The 25,052-nt window shown below is 38.5% G+C and overlaps 1 protein-coding gene across 3 annotated transcripts in view; it reads left to right on the forward strand.

The window, feature by feature from the left end:
- Nucleotides 1-25,052, forward strand: part of anos1b (anosmin 1b) — a 35,820-nt gene that overhangs the window by 546 nt on the left and 10,222 nt on the right. For all 3 annotated transcript variants that reach the window (XM_060881249.1, XM_060881258.1, XM_060881241.1), the window contains exons 2-7: nucleotides 6,191-6,238; nucleotides 17,047-17,109; nucleotides 18,097-18,304; nucleotides 18,771-18,955; nucleotides 20,904-21,033; nucleotides 23,351-23,532. In XM_060881249.1, the coding sequence (XP_060737232.1) occupies nucleotides 6,191-6,238; nucleotides 17,047-17,109; nucleotides 18,097-18,304; nucleotides 18,771-18,955; nucleotides 20,904-21,033; nucleotides 23,351-23,532 (816 nt within the window). The remainder of the gene's footprint in view (nucleotides 1-6,190; nucleotides 6,239-17,046; nucleotides 17,110-18,096; nucleotides 18,305-18,770; nucleotides 18,956-20,903; nucleotides 21,034-23,350; nucleotides 23,533-25,052) is intronic.

Consider the following 25,052-nt stretch of genomic DNA (forward strand, 5'->3'; position numbering starts at 1 on the left):
ATCACTTTATTCTAATAAAGAATAGAGTATATCTATTATATTAGTAGTATTTCATCACCACACTTGAAAAAATTATGGCTACAATGTATGGTTGCCTGATATTACAAAAATATTAGTACACAATATTTGAGGTGCATGTCATGTTTCATTTGAATTTCATTTTCTATGTTCACGCAGACTAATGAATGAAACCTAAAAAAAACCCCAAATTTTTAAGTTCAGTCTTTGAGTAACAGTTAATTTATAATAAACACTGCAATTTGACCACATCACTATAGTTTGAAAGGTTTAGGAAATAGTGTACATCATATTGTACTTATATATTATATTATATTATATTTCCAAGCCTTGTTACAATGTATAGTCAACATAACAGCCCACTTAAGTGTGTGTTCAGTTTGGTCATTAAAGGGGAAGTCATTAAGTGCTGTTTAAAGTGTGGTTGAAGGAGCTGTGTTTAGCTTTTCTGGCTGTTTTTCCTTTTGCCCACCTGGGTTTGTGTTAATAGAAGGGGCCCCCCAACCTCTAAGCAAATGGTGTGTAGCCTAATTTTCTTGAAGTGCTCTTTTATGTTAGCTTTCTGCTCTTTCTCAAGTGGTGCCAAATTTTAGGCCCATTGAAAGCCTTTTCCATCAGAGACAAGGTGACGAACTAGACTTAAATACACGACAGTGAAATAATAGCATTCTTACTTGTTGTTGGCGAGTAACAGCGTTTATACTTGCGCTGTCTTAGTACCATCTCTCAGGAATTGAAGTCATTGCTGCTTTTTTTTTTTGCAGCAATTCATGCTAATTAATTGACCTTGTGGCTTCAAATCACCCTAATTAGATCCACGTTGGAAAGAAGCTCCACATTGAGCACGCAGCAAGGAGTTCTTGGCCACATTTTTTCTCTCAGCTCTGCAAATGCAGTGTGACCTTCAAATGTTTCTAGTTTGCACCTCATGGTTCATGAAAAGCTCAGGGTCACACATGTATGTCTCCTCTGTGGGTGGTAGGGAATCAGTTCAGAGGTTGAACAACTGCAGCACCCAAAGCAGATCCTGTTCCTTGATCTGATTTTGTCTTTCGCTTCCTTTTTGTTCTGATCTGCCCTGTGATTAATGTATGTGGGAGAGGAACAAACTAGAGTAAGATAAATGAAAGGTAAGTGGTGTAGCAGAAAAGAAAAACAATGGAAACCTAGCCTGTTTTTCAGCCTAATCTAGATTTATGTCTAGATTTATGTTTGTTTACTATTTCTTTTTTACAGTAAAATTCTAGTTACTTTACTATTTTATTCTTAATGGTAGTTTAGGGCAGCGTATGAGAGGCAAATGTCAGTAAATACTTAAAATGTCATTGTGTTGTCCAAATTTCACAACTGCCTTACACTCTAACACTAAACGACCGAGGATGAGAAATGAGAGAAAGTTTTGTGAAAGCAGTTCTTAAAACTGGACCAGCACTGTAAAGTAAAAGCAATTAAATCTATTTACACTTTCTGAGGTTCTGTTGTCTCTATGCACAAACAGGGCAAATATGATTCACTCAAAAAGTAGTCTTGTCCCTGAAAGCACAGCAGATTTAGAGCTTAAGAAAGAAATTATTTAATAGCAGAAATGATTTAATAGCACTCATTAGTTTGACCATGTGTTAAATATAGACTGATAATATAGATATACTAATAATATAATATAGACTAAATATAGACTTACCATAGACTGCCTCACATATATACATAAGAAATATATATATGTCTCACTCAGCTCGAAATCACTCTCAGTGGCTTTAAGCATACGCACGCAATCGAAGAATGACCTGAAAAGCAAATACACTGTCATTTATACATCTTCTTCAGTCGTTTATTGAAACTATAGTAGATGTGTACTATACATGTAGGTGTGCATTTAGTATGCCATTTAAATAAGTATAGCATATATGATGTCTGTTGTGGATTTTGTTCAGGTCAAACTATAAGATATCACACATATTTTATTAAGCCTCTTGGGAAGACAGTGACATGAAACTGAATAGCAAAATAGCAAATTCGGTGGAGAATTTGATGTGATATTATTTCTTGCCCCAAAAGAAAGTTTAATAGATAGACAGACGGCGAGTCATTTAATAACATTCATTATCTGAGACTCAAAAAAGGTTGTTTCTTTTCTTTTGAGCTCATGAAGACCTCCTGTTCTGCGAAATCGTGCTAAGTCTATTTGCTGACTTATTGTCGATACATAATATATGGGATAAATTGCCCAGCTTTGTTCATGGTAAAGATTTTCTCTCAGCTGTTAGAAACTGCTTAAGTCTCAGCTTTACTGAGTACCTGACTGTCGTTCTCTAACAGCTTGGCAAGTGGTGTAGCAATCTTGAGTCCTTGCACTTGCAGTTGTTTCTCTTTACCATTCCTGCATCATTTGACAGTTTGAATAAAACTGTCTGAGAAATAAATTAATATAAGAGTTGTGGATTACCCATTGAACATGACACAGAGGCATCTAGAGTATGCCCTTTACAGATCAATATAAGAATATGATTTTATTCATTTGAATCCAAAGATGTATTTTGCATTAAAGGCCAGTAAAGCAATTAGGATTATCCAAAATATAAGTTAGTCTCTCTCTGTTGTCTTTGTGGTACTCATGTGGTGTAACGCTTTGACTCACATTGCCTAATTGCATTGTTTTCTGCACAATATGCAGAATGTTTACACATTTGAAACTTCCAGTAACTTTTTAAAGCAATTATTTGGCTGTGTACAAATGTATGTGTGCCTAGTCACAGAGGTAATAAAAAAATCCAGTGAAACCGCTGTGTTTCAGAATACTTGTTTACAGGATGAAGGGGACCAGAAAGAGCCCCTCTGAGACCCTGACTCTCTTTACCTCTTGCTGCGTACTAACAATGTTGTAACCAGAAGAGCCAAAATAATAATAATAAAACAAAAGTAGCTCGTAATTCTTATTCTGGGAAATGTTGTCAGGTCTGTGCCTTTACTTGCTGCATCATAAGCAGGCCGATGCAAGGAGGCATGAAATGCTGCCGTGACTTGGGCCAGAGACAAAAGTGTGTAATTATGGCACTTGGAGTATGACTTGAAGTCGAGATGCATTGTGGGCTGAAGTAAATAAGCTTTGGTTTTATTTTATGGTGTGATTCCCAGAATAGTTACGGGACGAAGGACTTCAAAGGATGGACAGTGACTTAATTATTTTACAGCTCTGATTCTAGGGTCATTAAATGTTCAGCTATACAGCTATCAGGCTGTATGCATTGCTGCCTCTCATATATATTTATTAATAAATAAATGATAATAAACTGGAATGTGTTTCAAAATGGATACAAATCCAGATGAATTTGGGGAACACTGATTGTCTTTACTTTCATATGCTGGGTCTGACCTGGTCAGAAATTAAGCATGTGGGGGACAAATAATGTCTACGCTCATGACCATTAGTGTACCGTGCTATTCAAAATTTATCCTTTGCTTGGTCAGTCGCCAGTCACTGGGGTTTAAATTGAGCTAGAATCAACTAAATTTGTTAGAAAATATCTTAGAGGGTATAAATAAAGTTGACTGTGAAAACAAAATAACCTCTATTAGTTAAGACCAATTATGAACTCAAGTGATGATCAGTCAGTGAAGTCAATCAGGATTTACACATTGTACTTATAGTACTAGCCTTTCTATCAACAAAAAACAACACAAAAATAAAAAACTTATTATGCCTTTCAAATGCATCACGACTTACTTGCGTCTTTTTAACGATCTTAATGGAGATGTACATGTTTTAAATGTAAATGTCATTTGGTTTCTCCTCAGCTTCTACAGTATGTGTAAATTATTTGAAAGCCAGCTGAAGTGTTGTGACTGCACAGCTCAGAATGGCACGCAACTGTAATTTCAGCTGTAGCCAGGTCATTACAGCTGTCAGTTGACCCTACATGCATAAAGCAGGGCTTCATAACTAGGCCTGATTCTCTCTTCTTCTGTCCAAACAAGCTCTTCCTGTCCACATAAAAGGACGCAAACATTCAGCTGCCACAATCACTCATGACTCTCTCGTTTGGAGCAGTCGACTAGGGCTGCTTGAATGTGGTTCCTTTTTAACATCATGCTTCATAAAGCAAAGATCAAGAGTCAGCTCTGTTTTGGTATTTGGGATGAGAAAACCCCAGACAGAAACCATTACAATCAAACCATGCTGTTCAATGATCATCATAATGGCAGAATTAGGAAGTTAAATGTAAATGTTGAGCGCATAGGCATGAGAGCACCTCCACCGTCTCTTAGGCCCTTAGGGGTTAAAATCTGCAACAATTTCACGCGACATTTTTGCTGTCAGATGTCATAAAGTGTGTTTAGATATGTTGGCGCGTGTGTCTTTGTGGTATGAAGTTTTTCTCTTTTGTGCTTGGAGCTGAAACAGCTGCACATGTGGTATAGGGGCTAAGAACAAAGGGGCGGCCGCCAGGCTGAGTGACGCAGTTTAACATAGCCTATCTGACAGCCTCTCTCTCTCTCTCTCTCTCTCTCTCTCTCTCTCTCTCTCTCTCTCTCTCTCTATTCTATGCTTTCTTGTTCAGATGCTATCTCGCTGATGACTTCCCTCTCCATTCTCCAAGTCCCATGTAAGCCAAAAGAGCCAAAAATAAATTCCCATGAATGATGGCAGTTTGCATGTGGTGTGAAATAAGCCACTAAATGGGGTTAAAAAACAAGCAGAACAAAAGCTTATGTGTTTGGTTGTTAAGACCTAGTGCTGGTCTTAGCTTTCGCAGCTGGCTACGTGGTATGCTAGGGGTCATGGATAGACTATGCACTGTACATGTACCATGTGTGTACACTTTTGCATATAATTCAAACTTCATCAAAAAGCATAGATGCTGTGGATTTCAGTGGAGTGTGGAAACTATTCAACTATTATTGTTCCAAATGGGAAAAGTTGCAAAGAATGTTGCAAAGAATATAAGAAATGCAAATATATTATATATATGGATTCTCTCAAGAACCTAGAAGGTGAGGTAAGCATATGCAAGTCAATTCATTCAGCTGTTCATTAAATGGCTTTTCGGATATAAAAAAAATTAAGATTCAATTCAAAACACACAGGTAGGATTTATGTTTCTATCCATCAGAGCACTGTTGTGAATAGGAATCAACTCTGATGACTCACAAAGGTTAATGCTCTTACTAGGAGGAAGCAAAGGACTTAATGTACTCTCCCTTAGGCAAAAATTAAATCCTGTGTCTTAAATTTATTATAATCTACACTACAAAACATTTTTATCAATAGCCCCAATATTAAATCGAGCCTGACACTGATGTGCTTTTCATTGTTTTTCACCTGTTTGGCATATGAACCTGTTACCGTTTCTGGCATGTTGTTTCTAGGTGTGGGTTTTGGCTTTTCATATGGAACGCTCATCAAGAAGGATTTAAAAGGGTGATGTAATCTCTTGGGATGATCTTACGTTCCAACATTCCTTTCGAGATCACTTTTTTGGACCTCAGGACAGTCTCTCAAACATAATGGGTTTTTCTTTTCTCCTTAAGAGCTTATTAAGACCTCACAAAGGCAGCGTGGGAGCTCATAAGTGGCATGAGCAGAGTTTGCGAAGGATAAATGTTGGTTGCCCAGAGGGGGTGTTTAAGGAGGGGTAATTAACCCTGCTTAGAGGGACCGAATCTGTGCTAGTACTCTGTGATTTGTTTTAAAGAGTTGTTTATGCCTGACACTGCTTGCGTTTTCTGTTTCTTCATTGAAACTGTTACAGTTTTCCTTTATGGAGATGGCCAAATGCCGTTTGCAATTGTCTAGGATGTTTCAGCTTAAATCAGAAAGGGAGCTCGAGTCAAAACACAGACACTTTTTTACTATGATTAGCTTTGTTAGTCACATTTAATTCCCGGCTACCAGTTTTCCAGCAGTCTGTGTGGTTAGAGGTTGACGTACGTTAGAGGTCATGGCGTTGGCGTGTGGTACTCCTGTGTTTATATCTACTGTGATTCATCCATGCCCAGTGCACTTCCTCACTCTGGAAACAATTCTGGTTTTCACCGTACAAGAACCAAATAAAATATAGTAATATGACAGTGAAAGAGAAAACCGCATTATATGGAAAGGTCAGTCTGTGTTCGGTGGCTACATGTGATTATAATTTGCATAAAAATTGTTTTTATTCCTTTTTTATTTTTACAGAGTGATGATGTTCTGGGCTGGTGTGAAAACCATAGGAGATGCGCTCAGGTAAGAAAGCTGATCTTTTTCCAATCATTTTTCAAACCAGAACTCTACCTCATTTAAGTGAAACACTGTCTATCTTGAAGAAATATCAAAAGGTCATTGCTTTTATATGAACTATAGTGAACACATTATATTCACATTATAGTCATGTGTCATAACTGAAAACCAAAACAGGATGAATTTAATGTGCTCAGGGACCCTGTTTTCAGGTCAAGGATTACGTTTAAATACAGTTTCCACTGCAGCAGTACTGCAGATTATTTAAATTGCTCCTTCACCAAGGTTATTGATCCAATGAATGTATGTAATTTGGTGCTTCCATAAAATTATAATTTCCGAAATGGTTATGTTACAGTGTGGATGACATTCGATGTCAAATCCTTTTTTTATTTCAGATAACCTTTTGGCCAGTTATAGAGTAAGTGTATAAGCCCTGTACAAATCTCTGCCTTTGCTTTATGATATTTCCCAAATATATAAAAAGCTTATTTTATATATAAAAATAGGACGAGGAGGTTGTAGGAAATTCGTGAGGCTTTTCTTTTTCACTGTAATCACCCCAAGGTGTTGAAACACATAGTTGAATTGTACTCAAGCGAGTGAGACTGACTGAGCAGCTATCTAAAAGAGGAAACAGCTCTTTTCCTTCTTAAATTTCGGAATGTTTTACTTGGTCATTGGACCTTATTTTTTATTAAATGAGACATTTGTTCATTGTAATTTCTCCACAGACTCCCTTGATATGCTTGACATGCTTCATTTTTCAATGAATGTAGAAATGATAGAATAAATATGTAATGCATTATATAATACAGGCAACAGTTGAATGTTCCAAGAATAAAATGATATGCAGCACTAATTGCTCTGTAATAGGCCAGTAAACATGCTCAGGTCATTAATAGTAATTGCCTAAGCCAGACGTCTTGGGCTGAGTTCTCCAGCAAGTGCCCTGAGGGAGCAAGGTTAAACGTGCCTGCAAAAGGTAGAGTGTTTTCCCCCTGTGAAGGCTGAATTTCTCACACCAAGCACTTGAGCTGTTCTAATTGCTTTCAGATGGGGGTGATTCTCCCACAGTCCCTCCAATAATAGGTAAAGTAAATGTTGTGCTTCTTATGAAAATAATGAGAGCCATGTCACATCCTCCTGGGCTGTGCAGCCTCTCTTAAAGGGCCCTTGACATTAGCCCTTGTTTGTTCACTTAGAGCATGTGTCAGGAACACTTTTTTTTACATGCAGGCTTCAAAAGGAAGCCATGTTTCTATACTTTCCTAATTTTTATTCCATTCTGCATTAAACTTCATCCATAAAGACTAATATGCTACTAAAAAAATCAATTTATTCAGGATCGAGTAAAAAGGGCTTTAGTACGGAACCTGATACCATCTGACCAGAGCTAAGGAAAAAAATGTGCCGTCCAGTATTCTTTTCAATGTAGCTGTGCTTCACACGCACCTCTCTACTGTTCTAGACCTCGATTAACCTTTGTTTCAGAGAGCCTGCTGTTTTAATGGACAGCTTAGAGGAAGCTGGAGGCCATGCACATACCCTGCTTCCCTCTGTTAACCCGAGTCTGGATACCTCTCTCCCATCACCCCATGTGGCAGGTGAGCTGCAGGCCTGGTAGCTGACCTGCCCCCCCGGGCTGGTCACTGAGCTGAATCATCGGGGGCAGTTGGTGGAAGGTCGCTCCCTGTGTGGCCACCTCTCTAGGGGAATCTATCCAGCTGAGTGCGGCCTCAGCTCTCTTTTAGCCCTGTGGAGAGGGCATCTCTGGCCAAAGTTGATCTAGCTTTTTAATTGTTATAGTTTATTTTCAAAAGCAAAGGAACTCTTTGTGTTTTTTAGTGCTTCTGTATTGCGATGTGTGTCCTTTGAAAGCTTCTTTGGGGTATCAATAGAGGTACCAAAATATATCAATCTTAATTGATATTGGAAAATTGGAAAAAAAAAAATTGTATGACTTTGCACTATATCCTATTGATACTTCAGCTTCAAAATTCCGTTTAGAAACGGCAGTGTTACTCGTGTTCTGCAAAACATTTGTCATTGCTATGTAATTGTACTCATATTACAGAACATTTCATCTGGGTAGTTGATTTTTTTTTAAATTCTTTTTTCTAGCTTTCTCTGATTAGTTGCTTCTCAAATGCTTCAAACATGTTTATCACTAGGTCACTAACAACATTTCAAAAATATTTCAAGCAGTAATAATTCAGACTAAAAACATTCCAAGTCTCAGTGTTTCTGGACTGAACTACCTTTATTTCAGTGGCTCAACCTTTAGCCATGTTGTGTGTGGCCTGCAGATACCTGATCTGAGCTTGATCAAACTCACTCACACACGCACCACACACACACACACACACACACACACACACACACACACACACACACACACAGTTACCATGCAATCGTGAATGTCTTTAGGATTTTTAGAACACCCAGGCTGTTCCCACAGTAGATCAGTATGAATTGTTTTCATCTGCTAACTGCTGATTTTAAACAGCATTAACCAACGGGTGTTTTCCACTTCACTTGGTGCCCTGCATGACACCTTAAAGACCAGCTTGTGCCACAATCATCTGCGAGCTGGCTTTTTAGCCGTAAAGGTATTTACACAGCACTGCACATTTAGAGGACATTTGTGGATTTTTACAACGTTCCCTCTGTGAATGAAAGATGTTCTACATATGGTTTTTGTCATGGTAGGTTTGGAGCCTGAGAGAGTTTAAATGTCAGTATACCAAACTAGAACCTTTAACCTTTCATGCTTTTCAATGTTTAAACCAAGAAGTTATCATTGGATTGTATGATTAAAAAATGAGGTCTGTGATGATTTATGTCTGAGAAAAAAAAAACTAATATTGGTGCATTATTTTCTTTCTATATTGGCTATATTGGCTATTTCTATAAGTCATGTGTCTTATTATTGCTGATATGACTTTACATTTTATTTCTTATGTCCGCCTGGTGTTAATAACAATGATAAATTTCAAGAATTAAATGTCCAATATGGATTTTTCCCATGTTGTTAATGTATCAAGAAAAAACTGTTTGCATTCAGAAAGAAAGAAAAGGTTCAAGAACTTTTAAATGGAGTTCAAGTGTTTTTACTGAACCAGTTATTATTAGTTCATTTTTGGCACTCACTTTCAATCCAAGGTGATTTTCAAGGTCATTTACACTTAACACAATGCATTTTACTGTACATACAGTACATAGAATTTGGGTTACTCAGAATTGTACTGTACCTGGATGTGTATTTTGTCATTCAGACACAAAAATGAAAATATTAAGCTATATTAGAGACATCTTTTCTGGTGTTTGAATGAAAAACCATCCATGCCCTGCAACTGAACCATAGTCTGATCAAAAGATTTAAAAACACTTGACAGAAATTTTATATACATTATCTTCTATGCAGTGATGTATTATGTGATGTTTCTTTATTGTCTGACACCACTTTAGTATTTTTTGCCCTGATCAGAACTGCATGACACTAAAATCACGTTATAATGGTTTTCAACTGCTTACATTTTCTTCTAGAATTTATTAAGTCCTAACAAAGTTTATAAAGTTTACAAACTAAAATAAATTCTAACCAAAGCTAAATTCACATTCTTTGTATTTTCAGACATTTTGTTGTATAACGAAATAACCTCTCTGGTTAATATTATGATTAATGGTCCAGGCACCAGTGGAATCTTTTTTTAATGGTCCCCATAACAAGTGACTTGCATTTCCACAACCCCGTCTCAGTGTTTTAGGTGTTGCTACAAATTTTTCCTTGCTGTTGTTCTGAGGCAAGTTCTCCATATACTGGTTGAAGGAAACTGTTATTGTTTTTTCCCCAGAATGTTTGGAGTGAATTATTGAAATATGTGTCCACAATACATTAACTGATTTATGCTATATGCTATAATGGAAGTCAGCTTAAAAATAGGAGCCAAAATATGGGCTCATGTCTTGGCTTAATAAATACCATTATTAAAATACAGACACAAAGCTACAGAAATCACCGCCTACATCTGTGGCACAGCTTCAGTCCTAGTAAATATATTGAAAACGTTGAGCAATTGGTGAATTTTCTCTTTAGGTTTGGACACACAAAGGGGAAAAGGCAGGAGCGTCAGATCATATAATATCCACTGCCTGTCGAAGAGGACCCTTTATAGTGACAGCTGGAAAGCTTTTGTTTTTAGGATACAAAGGGTGTCAAGCAGCATTTCTATTATGAAAAAAATCAAGCAAAAACCTCAGCTTTTCTGTGCTGTGGTGGACATTTGGAAATGTATAGGTTTCTGTTCATAGCTTGTTAAAATTAACTTTTAGGCTTTGGCTTTGATTTAGGGATTTAAGCAGCCATAAATGGATTTAGCTGGAAAAATCTGTACGACATCCCCCTGTTGTTGGTACAGGACAGATTGTTAACAGAGCCTGTGGTTCTCCAACTGCTCGTTGAGTCTGCTCTAGCTGATCAAAAGACTGGATTAGAGCATTAGGAATGAGGATGTTTCCTCTCCACAATGTAAACAAAAATCAAAGGCCAAATAAATAAACCAGGCTTTGCACTGTTGTCGGGGTTCATGGGCAGGCCAAACTGTCATTTCCACCCACAGTAGTTCAGGAAACTGATCTACTTCTACACTTGCTACTGTTTTAGAAATTAGCCACCGAAAAAGTAATAGTCTATTTGTGAACAAGCAAGTCACAACTTCTTTAACAAATGTTAAGAGTGTTTATGGTCACAGTCTATCCAGTAATGATGGGCACATAAAAAAAGCACTTCCTTGATGCCATTTGGAGGCTTAAAATGACCTTAAATGTGTATGACTGGCATCATTAAAGGGATAATTATTATTATTATTATTATTATTATTATTTAACAGTAGTATAGTGTCAGGCATGACCTTTACAAAGAATTAGAAAAAAATGAAATGACCATGAGTATATGTACCAACTATACGATATGTATTCAGCAATTGCATATAAGAAATCAGTATCAGATCATATTTAAGTGATAAAATTATATAAATGTAGATGGTACCATAGCTCAAACTCAGTGTCTGTGTTTTTTTTTTTTTTTTTTTTAGGCCATGTGCATTAAAGCCAGTGTGTTAGAGGTGAAGACAGATGGAAGGTTTAGCCATCCATGGCTGGTTTGTTCATCTGGTGAATGTCTTTTTTTTTTTTTAACTGAAGGACAGTTGACTTTTATCTTTTTGGAGGCTTTTTCATATTGTCCTTAATGTGTTCCAGCCTACCCTTTCCTCACACATTTTTTCCACTATGTGATAGGATCACATTCCTGCACCAGGTAATGAAAATAACCAATCAAAAGGCTTAAAAAGGCGAGGTTTACGACTTCGGCAAGTGGCACCATATAGATGTCTAAATATGTGATTGAAGTCCATGAAGCTTACCATCCATCATTGACAGTCTCTACTGTCCAGCAAGGTCGATTTTAAACAGTAACACATTTCTGGCCCTGACAAATCATGACGCCGTTTGTCTCTGGTGTACCTCACTAGTGTATCTGTATCACCATAGCGGACACATCATCATCATGCATACTTGCATGATCTATAGTGCCGGCTTTCTTCCCTAGTGTCTTGTGTTTCACATATGGTTTGTACACCTGGTTCACCTTAAAGTGCTGAAGTTAATACAGTGCATTGTATCATTTCCTCGAATTTATAGTCTGGCATATTAGTTGAGCATCTTGAACAAGCACTACAGCGCTACAACAGGCATGCAGGCAGAAGTGCACACTGGTGATGAGGATACAGGGAGATATTGTACAAATGTTGTATACATCTATCGTACTGAGAAAAGACAAGAAGAACAGGATTTTGGTGGTTAGACACATAGGCTTTAAAATTCCCAAAGAATCCCAAATCAGGATCCCAAGTTTTTTGCCTGACCAGAGGAAAATGGAAAAACCGTGACTCTGTTATTCTTTGCATGCCATTTTACTGGCAGGTTTTGGGTCTACTTGTCATCTTATTGTGCTTCTCCCTCGCAATAGCAAGGCATGCCTTGGATCGGCTACAAAATTTACAAAATGATGTCACTTTCTCATCACATAACTCACATAAGGAGGAGTTCCTCTGTTTGGGTTTTGCCTCAACTAAAAAATGGCAGATTTTATTTGGATCACTGGGATGAAATGTAAGCTCAACTTACATAGCAATTACAAATATGTTACTGTGGGTATAGAAACAAAACTGAAAAAGAAGCATTACTTTTTAAAACAGATATAATTATTTCAATTGTTGGCCTCTTAAATATGCCAGAAAACGAGAAGTTTTGAAAAGAGTGAGAAATTTTGGCAGACACTACTTTAGCCTACTACTGAAGATTTTTGTGCCAGTAGAGAAGGAGTTCCAGCCAGAGACATTAATCAAGACAATTCTTTGCGACCCTTTGATTAATCGATGGTCTGGCACGGCTTTTATGACAGTGATAATAGTAACCACGTGGAAGATTATCGGCAATTTGTTTTTTTCTTTATTGTCTTATTCAAGAAGTCCCTATCCCCATCTACAGGGCATGACGACTCACTGAATCCTTTCATAAGGATGTAGATGATGTAAATAAGGTACAAGTTATTCACCTTCACAGTCTGCAGCTATTACCTGGAACACCTATGTGAGATTTTGGAGAGTGTGTTTGAGAGTGCTCTCCGCTACCATCATCAAAACAACAACATTTTTTGGAAGTATGGTGTTCATCCCTCCAATAGAGTTCCAGAGACATCAATGCCAAAGCACACTGAAGTTCTCCTGGCAGCTGAAAATATTACTGAGACACTTTTTGTTGGTTTCCTTTCATTTGTCAGCCATCTGTATTAGAACTATTATTATTTCCATGAATTATGGAACAGCTTCACTTTACGACTCTTTTTTTTTTTTTTAGCTGGGACAAGAAGCCTGATTTCAGTTGTTCTTTTAATTGTTGCTTTATTGGAAAATCTTATTAAACAAGAACATAAATGTGTTGGTGAAAGCTTTAATGTATTCAATAAAGTGTCTAGACTTGTAAATTTTTCAAGTCTAGGAAAATAGCTTGATTAACAAGAAGAAACTTTGGCAATTTTTTTTTTTAAGTAAGTGATCATTTTTTATCTTTATAATCATTACCGTGTGGCTTTTAAATGGTTTTATCATGTGAATCTTTCTCTTTAAAAAACACATAAGATCACATACGGTATTTCTCATAGTTTTATCAAAAGCTTCCTCTACTTTGCTGAAATATCTGCCTTTTCTCTTTGTCAATGAAGATTAAGTGGCTTTCACCGGGCACAAAGATCCCACTAGGCCAGTCTGTCAGTGGCTAGTCAATACAGCATGAAAAGGCCAAAGAGTCAGCTTTGCTCAGAAAAAGAATATGTCTAAGCGAGCATGATGAAGACCAGCAGAGGAAGCTGTTTCCGTCCCTGTGGGATGCCATCATATAAACACTCTGAACTCCTTGTTCAGTAATAATCCTTAGGGCCTTGTCATGGAAACGGAATGCCAATAACATTCATCAATGAACGACCATTTTCGTTTCAAAGTGCAATTATGTTAAGTTTAAACATGCAACGTACCATAGCATTGTACATAAAAATAGACAGAAATGTATTTAATGCAAGAGTTTGTTTAGAATAAAGCACATTAGTTATGCTGTGGTTAAGCTCAGCTCCTTTTACTTGCATTTCGACTTCCAGATGTAGCCTGTCATCTGTCCGTCACCACATAATAGGACGTTGTCTGTTAAGTTGGTGCCCTGCACATTAGAGGAATTAGTCACTGATAACCTATGTCAGCCTCCGACTAAGCACCGCATACCTGTTTAGCTGTGATGAATATGGGAGTTGTGCCGAAGAGGCAGTAGGAAGGAAAACAACCTTCCTTAATGGAGACTAGCTTCCATGTTCACTGAGTTTACCACTAGCCTTCTTTCCACACCCTCATCGGAGAGTGTTGTCACATTGATGGTTTGCAGGCGTTGTGTGTTTGGGAGTGCAGAGCATGTTTATCTGAGAGGGGGTAGTGGGTTTTTGGTTTTTGAAGTGCTGGGTGTGAAGGTGACCCATGAAGGCTGTCAGCGGTTGTTAGATAGAGGAAGTGCATGCGCTGGTCAACCTGGCCTTGGCTTTGCAACCAGATACTCATGTATACTACATATATATGTCTTTTTTATTATATGACACAATTAATTTCTTTTTATAAAGGGCTTTTCACTAATCCATGTATTACTCTAGCTTCCACTATGCTTGATCATATCTCCAACCTTAACCTTGGTGTTGGGTTCTCTGTAAAAAAAAAAAGGTTCTACAGCATCTTTGATGTTTATTATCTGTGTATGAAATACCCCACATGACCACCACCATTTGGTTTGTGTTGACATATGCTTCTCAAACACCCAGCAAAAGAGTGCAATCACACAGAGTTAACTTACTATAGGCTTAGTTCATAATTCAGATAAACTTGTAATTATGATAGGCAATTATAATAAACCCCAATTTAGATAGACAATTTTTGTCAGTGTTATCAAAAATCAACAAATCAATTTTCTCAACACCAGGAATAACAAATTATTCGTTGAAATTCCTACCAACCCCTGTGGCTAGACCACGTTGATAGGACTCAGCATGACTGATTGCTAAATCAAATTTACACATTTGCTGTGATTATTTTTTCAGTAAAGTGACACCTTTGTCTGTTTTCCCATAAACCAGTCTGTTTCCCCCTTTCTCTTTTGTAAGGCAGAGTGCACTCTGCGGGGATCGTCCAAGCGAAAGCCGTCTTTTCTCCACCGGAGAATAGATGGTGGCAGATGTTGAAATAATCCGTCAGATAACACACAACAGATGTCTTAATATTGTCCAGCTCATACTGGAGACATGAATGACTAGGGTTGGCCCGGTGAGGCAGAGACAGAGGCTTGCCGGGAGCGCACATGTTTGATAGATTAGAGGGGACTGAAGTAAGCGGAGAGCAAAAAGGAAAGAACGGGAGGACTGAGACTAAACACACTACTGTACACACCCTTTCCTGCCAGCGTGACACTATAATCTATTATTTAAGCATTAGTGATGTGTTAAACAGAATATTTATTCATATATTAAATATTTACTTTACTTCATAACAAGAAAAAACGCTTGACTCAAGATCTGTATCTAAAACAACTCTTACAGGCTTTTTAGTTCCTTGGCTTTGCTGACAACAACATGCATGGATTTATAGTTCCAGTGTTTGAAGGTACTTCATCAAAATAAATTATTTTGTTAAAAGCACCAATCTTTCCCACAGGAAGGTGGGAGCATGGCTTCTGTGTTTGACTAAATGAAAACACATTATAGAAGGGTTTAAGACACCTTAATCAATTCCAATAAATTACTAGGTTTAGTACAATCGCAGAACCTGCATTAAAGCTACTGTAGTTAGATTCAGCTAGTTAGATTAAGAAATAGAAAATCTACCTATTTCCTTCCCAAGATGTTAACAAACCTATGAAATTGACACTCCTATAACAAAGTAAAAAAAAAACTGTGGTCCATACACACGTTTCATCACTCAACACATAAATCTAATTACTCAGTGGTTGTTGCTTTTCTTTCGCTGACAGCCAGAATGGGTTTTGCACTTAAAGGCAGCACAGCAGTTACAGTTAGTTTACTAGCCTGTGGCCATGATTACACTACACAGAAAAAATGTTCCTCAAGGGTTCCTTATGTGTTGAGGGTCTCTTCCTAAAGAAACCCCAACTCTTGTAGGGCTATATATAAAAACTTACAGAGTAAACCTCCAGATGCAAAAACCAAAGAGCTCAATATGGTCCTAGAATAAGTTTTCTAAACAGACACTGACTTTAGATTAACACGTATTTACTCACTGGTCACTTTAATAGACACCACTAAATCACCACTTAATCGCTAAACAAAATTTGATTATTGAAGATTAAAAAAAGCACCAGCTGGTAATTGTCTAATCTTTGACTATCCAGTTTCACTGAGCCTTTGTCTGCTATAGCATCAGATGATCAGATAGATCAGATCAGATCTATAGATCAGATCTATAGATCAGATTCCTGTTTTTAGCTGCCAGAAGTAGAACCTAGTGAGGTCTTCTGCAGTTGTAGCCCATCCATTTCATTGCTTGGCATGTTATGCGTTCTAAGATGCGCTTCTGCTGACCATGGTCATTGTTTGCCTATCATCTATAACCAGTCTGACCTTTGCGTTCTCCTTCTCCAACGTGTTGGATGTTTCTTGTTCTTTTTGCAACAATCTGTGTAAACACTCGAGAATGTAGTATGTCAAAATCCCGAAGATCAACAGTTTCTGATAATCTTAAACTTAAAATCCATCTGGCTGGTCACTGCAATGGGATTTTTATCCTTTTTTTCAAATCTTTTATTTAAACATAAACTGAAGCTCTTGACCTGTTTCTGCCAATTTATGAGCTGATTGTATAATTTCATGAATGAACCAATATCTGCTGAACAGTGAGGTGTGACCTGAACTTCAGGAAAATATATTTTCACAATCACCTGATTTCCGAGAAGAACAATCGCCATATACTAATTAGAATGTCCGTTTGCCAGACTATAGCAGGAAAACAGTTATTAAGGTTTAAAGGGTGTGTTTAGTAATACTTTAAAAAAGACTAAATTGCAGTGGGTATTTTTAAGGTAGATTGGTTTTATGAAGTAAGACTAAGGTTTTTCTTGGCATATTTTGCCACACAGTTTACTATTTTTCTCCTGTACTCAATGGCTAGTAAAATTCCATCCTCATGTCTGTATTCTTTTTTTGTCTGCAGTGCCTACAGCCATGCAAGGAATTATGGGAAACCAGAATGGTTCTTCCTCACAAGTTTTGTGAGGTAAGCCTTACCACACAAAGTCTGTTTCAGATTGCCAGATTGTTTCAGATGTGTTTGAGTGAGAAGGATGACTGAACCACAATTGGATACAAGATGTACATAAAGAACATAACAGTCGTTAACCTGCTGGGAGATACTGCACTGGCAGACAGAGCCAAGAGCTCCGGACATGATGTATGTGCATGTTTGGTAGAATGTCTTCCTGTGATTTACTTTCACCCATATCAAGGAGCTATATGAGGAAGATTGTGAGCCAACGTATAAAGTTACACTGTGATGCTTTGCGATTTAAAACATGACAAGCTTGTATGTGCATATGTACACGTGTGTGGGGAATGGAAAATTGAATCACATTCATATTATCTACCTGGCCCCTAGGTTCAGATTTGATTACACAGCTTTAATCCTTTTCTGTAGAGTGGTGAGGTATTAAGAGAGGATATCTAACATACAAAAGAATGTAATTATGCACTGGGAAAGTATAATAACTGCTCAGACTGAATCTTGAATTTTCAGTATTCCGCTAAAGATGCTCAGTGTGAAAGTGCAGTACCCTGGCAGTATATTAAACCAATTGGATGTAATTGTATTAAAAACAAGCTGCATGCTTTGTTGTTTCCCCAACTGTGTGATTCACCCAATGGAAGAAACATGTGCCTTGCATCAACCCAGAGAAGCATCAAGTTAAGTAATTCTTGGAGATGTTTTGCAAATGAACAGTTTCCAGAGTGCCTCGGTCAGGAACCCCGCAGCCAGATGTGTCCTCAGAAGCGGAGCTCTGTGTGCGTCGAGTCTGTTTCGGGCCTAAAGTAGTTCGGTGCCAGTGTTGGCAGGAGTGTGATGTTGCGAGCACACGCCATGGCTGTGTCTCAGACGGAACCGCTATGGCCAGTGAACATGGGTGGGTGTCTGCTTCTAACCACTGTATCTCCTGCTCTGTCTCTGTTTCCCCATTTCTGTCTCTTTATCCCTCATTTTCATAAAAAGAAGCATCACGAGTGTGTGACCAGTGCTGAGTTCTTACAGTCGCTGCAGATGCAGAAGCAGGGAGATTGTCCTTCTCCTCAAAGGGCATCAGGCTTTGCAGCCGCCTGCGTGGAGAGTTGCAGCGCTGACAGCGAGTGCTCTGGAGCTAAAAAGTGCTGTTCCAACGGCTGTGGCCACACCTGCCAAGCACCAACCAACCTTTATAAAGGTACGATAGGCATGATAAGTACAATATATGAATAAAGGAGCTTAAATGCAGCAAGATCTTGACTATGTTTACCAATTAAGATTATTGTAATCACCTACAGTTAATGGTATAAAGCATAACACAGCAGGCTCCTGCAACCAAGATCATTCAGCTGATGGAAAGGATGAATTCCCGACAAAGAGCTGATAAAATTGGCAGAATATTGCTAACATATCCCAACAATAACAACTACCTACAGCACATCAAAGCAGCGTTTTGGTTCCTTGGTGTTCAGTGGAGAATGTTAGATCCGTATGCTCTGTATGCTCTAATACTCTGAACATCAATGATCCATTTTGATGTTGCACTGTAACATCACGCCATTGATTTAATTTACTGTCACATTCTCTTTCCAACCATTTTAACATGCAGAAAAAGTAGGACATTACGTAGGCGCTTCCCAGCATGTGTCATTCTTGTGTCATAGGCGTCCCCCTGAAGCCAAGGAAAGACATGGCCTTTTTAGAGGACCAGCACGGACAGCTGGAAGTGACATGGATGTCTAAGTTCAATGTGTCTATTGAGCCAGTGCTGTATATTCTGCAGAGGAGATGGAACCATGGCATTCATCCCAGTGAAGACGAAGCCTCACCCTGGCGCACTGTTCTGATGGTAAGAGAACAGCAACACTACTCCAGGCCAAGTTTTCCACAAACGTACTTCACACTACCGTCATCTGTGCCTGGATTAGAATGACGTTTATTTTCTCTGCCTGACTGACAGTATTTGGGTTTTTGGATCCATTAAGACAACATTCAAATACTCAAAGTTAATTTGTATAGACATTTCAAAGTTTATAGCTAAGATAATGGAAATACTTGGACGAATTACATACCTTAGTGGTCCATTAGTATGAACGCTATGATCTATAATGTAAAACATTTAGTCTTGTAAAACGTCCAAAGTACATCACTTAAAGCTTTTCTCCTCTTGAAACCATCCTTTATACAGATCATCTTTCTTGATTGTCAACTTTTGTTTGAATCTTAAAACAAAAACAGAAGTAAAACCAGAAATATAATCAGTTTTTTTTTTATTTGAAATATAATATTATATTTCAAATATAAAAACTACATGTATTTAGCCACATGTATTGAAGCAAGCGCTAATTTAAAAATCCATGTCTCACAGGTATGCAAATCTGTGATCAACCATCACACAGTGTTTACGGTTTACTTTTCACTGGACAAATGTTCATTCAACTGTCCAGGTTAAGCGTTCCTGTGCCCACTGTATTGTACTGTTGTAGTCCATCCAACTCACAGTTTGACATGTTACGTGTTCTATTCTTGACAGATGCGTTTCTACTCGACATGAGTGTAAAGAGTTACCATAGCCATCTTATCAGCCAAAACCAGTCTGGTCGTTCTACCTTAACTTCTCTTAAAAAGGCAGTTCTGCTCACTGGAACTGCGATGTATTTATTATTCATTTTTTTTGCAGCATTCTGGGTTAACTCAGAGAGACTGTTGTGTGTACAAATATCAAATCAGCAGTTGCTAAAATGCTCTCAGATCACAGTATTTCCTCATACTGATGTTTTAAATGTGCTTGATTTTATAGACTGGACTGCTGCTACATGATTGGCTGATTGGATAAATGTATATTGTAATTGATAATTGATAATTGAATATCAGATAGATAGGTGTTCTGTAAGAGTGTATACTCTTTTTTTATGTTTTCTTGCTAGACATTTCCCTGATGTTTGAAATACAAAAAGCTTACGCATTAGTTTATGGACTTGATAATTACTGTGTTTTTTTCTGTCTTGCATACTTAACCCTCTTAGATCATGCTGGATTATTCACTCTTTTTGGAGTCCAAATTCAAAAGGGTTCTTGACCTTTAGTTGTTTGGTTTTTCATTTTGTTTTTGCTCTTGCTTTTTACTGTTGTGTCTGATTTGAATTAATCTACGTATTTCAGATTCATTATTGCCTGCTTTCCTGGCATTAAAACTTCCCTAGTTGTCATGTCTAAAATGAACTCTAGTATGTGCGTTAGTCTTTTGTGTAAGAAGTAATGGTACGACAATATAAGTGAAGGGTTTGATGTTGAATTGCACCTTTATAATAGACAAATCACTGTTTTACTCAACATGTATATATGCCTTTGAATTAAAGCTGACATTTTGCACTTTAACCTAATAGTTGTTGATTCCTTATGAAACACAGAGCCAAAACGACAAAGGATTGTGTCACTGTCCAATTACTTACAGATTGTATTCTTTAGTGGATACTCTCTGAGAGGCTCTGAGCTCATCCAGGAACATGATTTCAACAGCCCCTAATTGGGGCTTTAAATTTCAAACTATCAGATCAAGAGACCTTGGAAACAAATAGTCCATTGTCATCTCCATTTTCTCCCAATCGGAATTGCAAGGTAATGGATAGGAACATTTAAATAGAGTTTTCAGCAGGTCTAAGAAGATCTTCTTGCAAACGATCAACCAGTCATTACAGCACTGATGGAGTCCTTTCATCTGATTTGTCTTAATTAAATTTACTGTGACCTCTGTCTCTCTGTGTCTCTCTCTCTCACACACACACACTCTCTGCCAGACCATGGAAGAACGGGCCTTGCTGAAGGATGTCCGGCCCCACAGGTGGTACCAGTTTCGGGTGAGCGCAGTGAACAGCCAGGGCACACGTGGCTTCACCACTCCCAGCAAGCACTTCTTCTCAGCCCGAGGTAAACTGCTACACTTTTTCAACAGAATACATTTTGTTGAAGCTTCACTGCATCTACTGGCATTTCAATCAATAGTCTGCATATTACATTTTTAGTCAGATGCTCAGCAATATGGATAAAGCTTCAGTGTAGATTGCTGGGACACTGCTGAGTGAGAGGAGTTATGGGGAGTTACAGATGAACATGCAAATCCTTCACAGCAGTTCAGCAACACTGCAGAGTCAGCCATCATTGTAAAACTGGCCTGCCTGAAACCAGAGCAGTCCACAGCCTGTACATCATCACAGATCGCTCCACTCAACTCTCTCACACTCCTACGTACACACACACCCAAACACATACACCCCATCTCTCATGCTGAGAGTTTGGCATGCCGACATTGCGTCAGATTTTTAAGCATGTTTTAGTGTATGCAGACATGCTCTAGGATAGACTTTTCCATGGATGCAGCAAACAAACACACAAGGGCAAAAAAAAAATGGGAACTTGCTTAGTATGAGATTTTTTCTTTTTGCTTTTTGTTTTGTTTAGTCTTATTTGTTTGAATACAATTTATGGTGCAAGTCAATTTTCTCAGGGACGTGCTTCACGTTGTCTCAGACCACAGGGGTTCTTGATTTGGCACGTTCTGAAAGTGAGTCTATTGAAAGGCTAAATCCAAACTATAATTACATGCAGACTGAAGCCATCAACAGTAATGACTCAAATCAATTCTTGTTTTATTTTTAAAGATTACCAGCACTTGGAACGATATAGAGAGTAAAAAAAAAGCGTTGAAAGTCTTTTGTTGATGCTTATGCAGATGCTCTTTCATTGCTGAAAATGACGTCTGTCGCTAATTCACGATTTGCCATTTTCTATGGAGAGCACAGCTTTGGTCATATTCTGTTAAATTCTAAGAAAGTACTATCTTTAGCCAGTATTGCAAATCACTGTTAACATACATACTTAATAACACTTTGTAGAGCCATTTCTTCACCATATGGCTCTCTTTGCCCCTTCCTTGGGGTCACAAAACATGCAACTTTCATCAAATTGCCATGGGACATCTGAGTGGCAGGGGTGCGGGGGTGCATGAAGAATGCTGGAGGTCATAGGTCATGTGCGTAGCTGCCATTACTCAAGGATATCTGGAGATGAAAGGTTCCTCCTCCGAGGCTATATGACTCGGTGAGAAAAAATCCAAGTGACAGTTTTCCACTTGCGACCCTAAAGCAGGCAGCAGGGCCACATGTGTCGATCGGGGGTTGCCTCACAGCGCGAAATGGAGCCTTTGTTTTCGTATGGATGCTGAGAGTTTGGAAGTCCACCCTAAAGGCCATCTGCAGTAACCATTTAAGCGTTTACAGTAGATAACGCTGCTCTCTCATGTCTGGTGGAATTGAAATCAGATTGTTTGGTTTAAAAGCTAAAATGTGTTCCAGGTGAAACACTAGTTGCTGTGGATAATGAAGTTCTGTCTGAATATTTCTTCATGTTTGCTGCTGGTTTGATGTTTTGTGTAGTCAATAACAAAGGCATGAGATTGTAGTTTTGTATACATTGTACACCTAGCAACTTTTCCAAATATTGTGATGAGGTGAAATTGCTGTAAAATGAGGAGCAGATCTCTATATGTGTTCAGGCAACTTGACTTCGACACCCCTGCTTGCGTTGTTGCGTGGCAGGCTTATCCACCCCACCCAGTGGCAAGAGACTGAGTTTCCATTCATCATATATCTGTTCCACTGAATAGTTGTCCAGCACATACACACACACACACACACACACACACACACAATGACACACATGCACTCACACATATGGCCTGCTGAGCTTTGGTGAAGACTTGCAAAAACATTCCATATGAGGCCAAGAACCATGAAAGACCATGAAAGCAGAATAACAGAGACAAAAATGACATGAAGACAATGACATCCAGTACTGTTTCCATTAACATTTAATTGTAATCCCGGCATACAAACAATTAATCTTGTTCTCTTAATAACTCCAATGCTTTTTCTTTAAATTATTAGCTGGTGCATTGAATAAACCTAATTTAATTGGGTGTTACATCCTACTGAGCTCCTTCCACTGGCTCCTTCCACAAAAGGAAGAAAAAGTGAACACAGCAGCACAGTACTGTCAGGCAATTTTTTTTATTGACATCAATCTTCATTTTGCTTACAGTTTCCATGAGTTCTTGAGTTGCATCCCTCTCTGGCTTGCATGGATTTTCTCCACTTCCACTGGCTATAGGCCACGTCAATAGAACACAAACAAATTTGAATTAGAATCAGCATTCTAAAATGCATGTTCTATTTTCTCCACACTACAGACCCGCTGCCCCCAGAGAGGCCGCAGAACATCAGCGCTGCGAATCAGACTGTGAGCGCTGATGGCAGGGTGAGCGTGCTGCTTCGCTGGGACCCCCCCAGAGAGGGAGACCTGCTGCTCAACCATTACAAAGTGACCTGGAGCGGCCCGGGTGGAAAGGAAAGCAGCAGGGTCGCAGACGGGGTAAGACTTCCCTAGTGCAGCTCATATCTCATCTCCCTCAGCAGCTAAGCACTGCTCTAACTCTGGCTTTGACCGCTGGACATATTTTTCTGTCTCACCTTCACTGCTAGCCGGCAGGAGGCTTTTTTTTATTGAATATATCTTTTGTGAGCGGAAAATGCATTTTTGGAGAAAAATGAGGCCGAGCAGTCATGCCAAAGCCCAATGAGGTCCTCTGAGGTTTTTTTTTATCTTTCCCCAGCTGTTGAGGTTCATGAATTATCTGTTTGTATCTTTCACTTAAGAAAGCTATCTGGCACCTGCAAGTATAAGGGACGGTTATCAGGTGAACCCTTCAGGCTGAGGAAGTCCTAAATCTAAATTGGATCTGAAGAATTTATCTTCATAATTTCACCATAGCTGTTCAGACTCGTAGTTTTAGCCAGCGTTAGCTCGCAGGTGTTGAACTCGTGTGCACCACCTGCATCCTAATAAAGTGCTAGAAAGTGTATTTATTTCTCCGCAAAACCTGTAGTACAAAGACGCCATCTGCTCTTGTGATCATCGTATTTTACAGTAACCTAAGCACTCTCCTTGAAGCCGCAATTCTCAAATGGTTTTGATTAGGTAATTTGTTTTTACAATGCAATAACTTCTGGGTCTGAGAAAACCATCCATTGCGCTGAACAGTAGCCTATAAAGAACTATTTCAGAGACACAGGTTTTAAAAGAATAGTGATTTCTTTTAAGCAAAACCTATTCATGATGTAAAAAAAAATCATTATTTTTGAGCTGCCTGAATTTGAGAAATATTTTCATCCAAAAACTGCAGAGTTAAAATAAAATAAACCACTTTATATCTTAATATACATTATTTGTCATCCGAGCATGAAATGAGCTCAGAAGTCTGCACCATTTAACACAATGATGATATTAGTCCAACATAAGTATCAAGCTCTTTTCTTGCTCGTTTGTCTGAATGGTTAGGCTAACAGAAGAAGACAGGTTGATGGTGGAATGTGATACAAGACCAGAGTCTGATGAGCTCTGCCAAATCCGCACTGACTTTTAACGGTTGACCGAAAGACCACTCGCAGACCCTTAAAATTTCATTATGGTTTTTTATCTAGCTCCATGATAGAGATGATAGAGATGGGTCTTCCACCACAAGATTGCTAGGAATTTTTACAAGGGCTCCCACTTCATTCCCACATTAAAGTACTGCAGCCAAGGCAATTCCAGTCACATTTTACTCCAATTATTGTGAATCAAAGCAGGACAGAAACTAGTGGTGGAAGTCTACTATACAATATTAATCCTCCTTTGTATCCAGGAATGCAGGACTTAGTGGCCTGCTTTTAAATATGTTCTCCTTTCTTGTATCTGTCCTGCATAACTTTCCCTGACCTCATCAGTAGGAGATAAATTCCACCAAGGGCCAGGCAGGATTTACAGAATGTTAGACCACTTGTTATGAGCCTCACTATAAAAATGTTTGTGTTGGAGCTTGAAGCATTTACGTGGAATATTCACCGAAGGGC

The sequence above is a fragment of the Tachysurus vachellii genome, chromosome 1 (assembly GCF_030014155.1).
Source record: "Tachysurus vachellii isolate PV-2020 chromosome 1, HZAU_Pvac_v1, whole genome shotgun sequence".
NCBI lineage: Eukaryota > Metazoa > Chordata > Actinopteri > Siluriformes > Bagridae > Tachysurus > Tachysurus vachellii.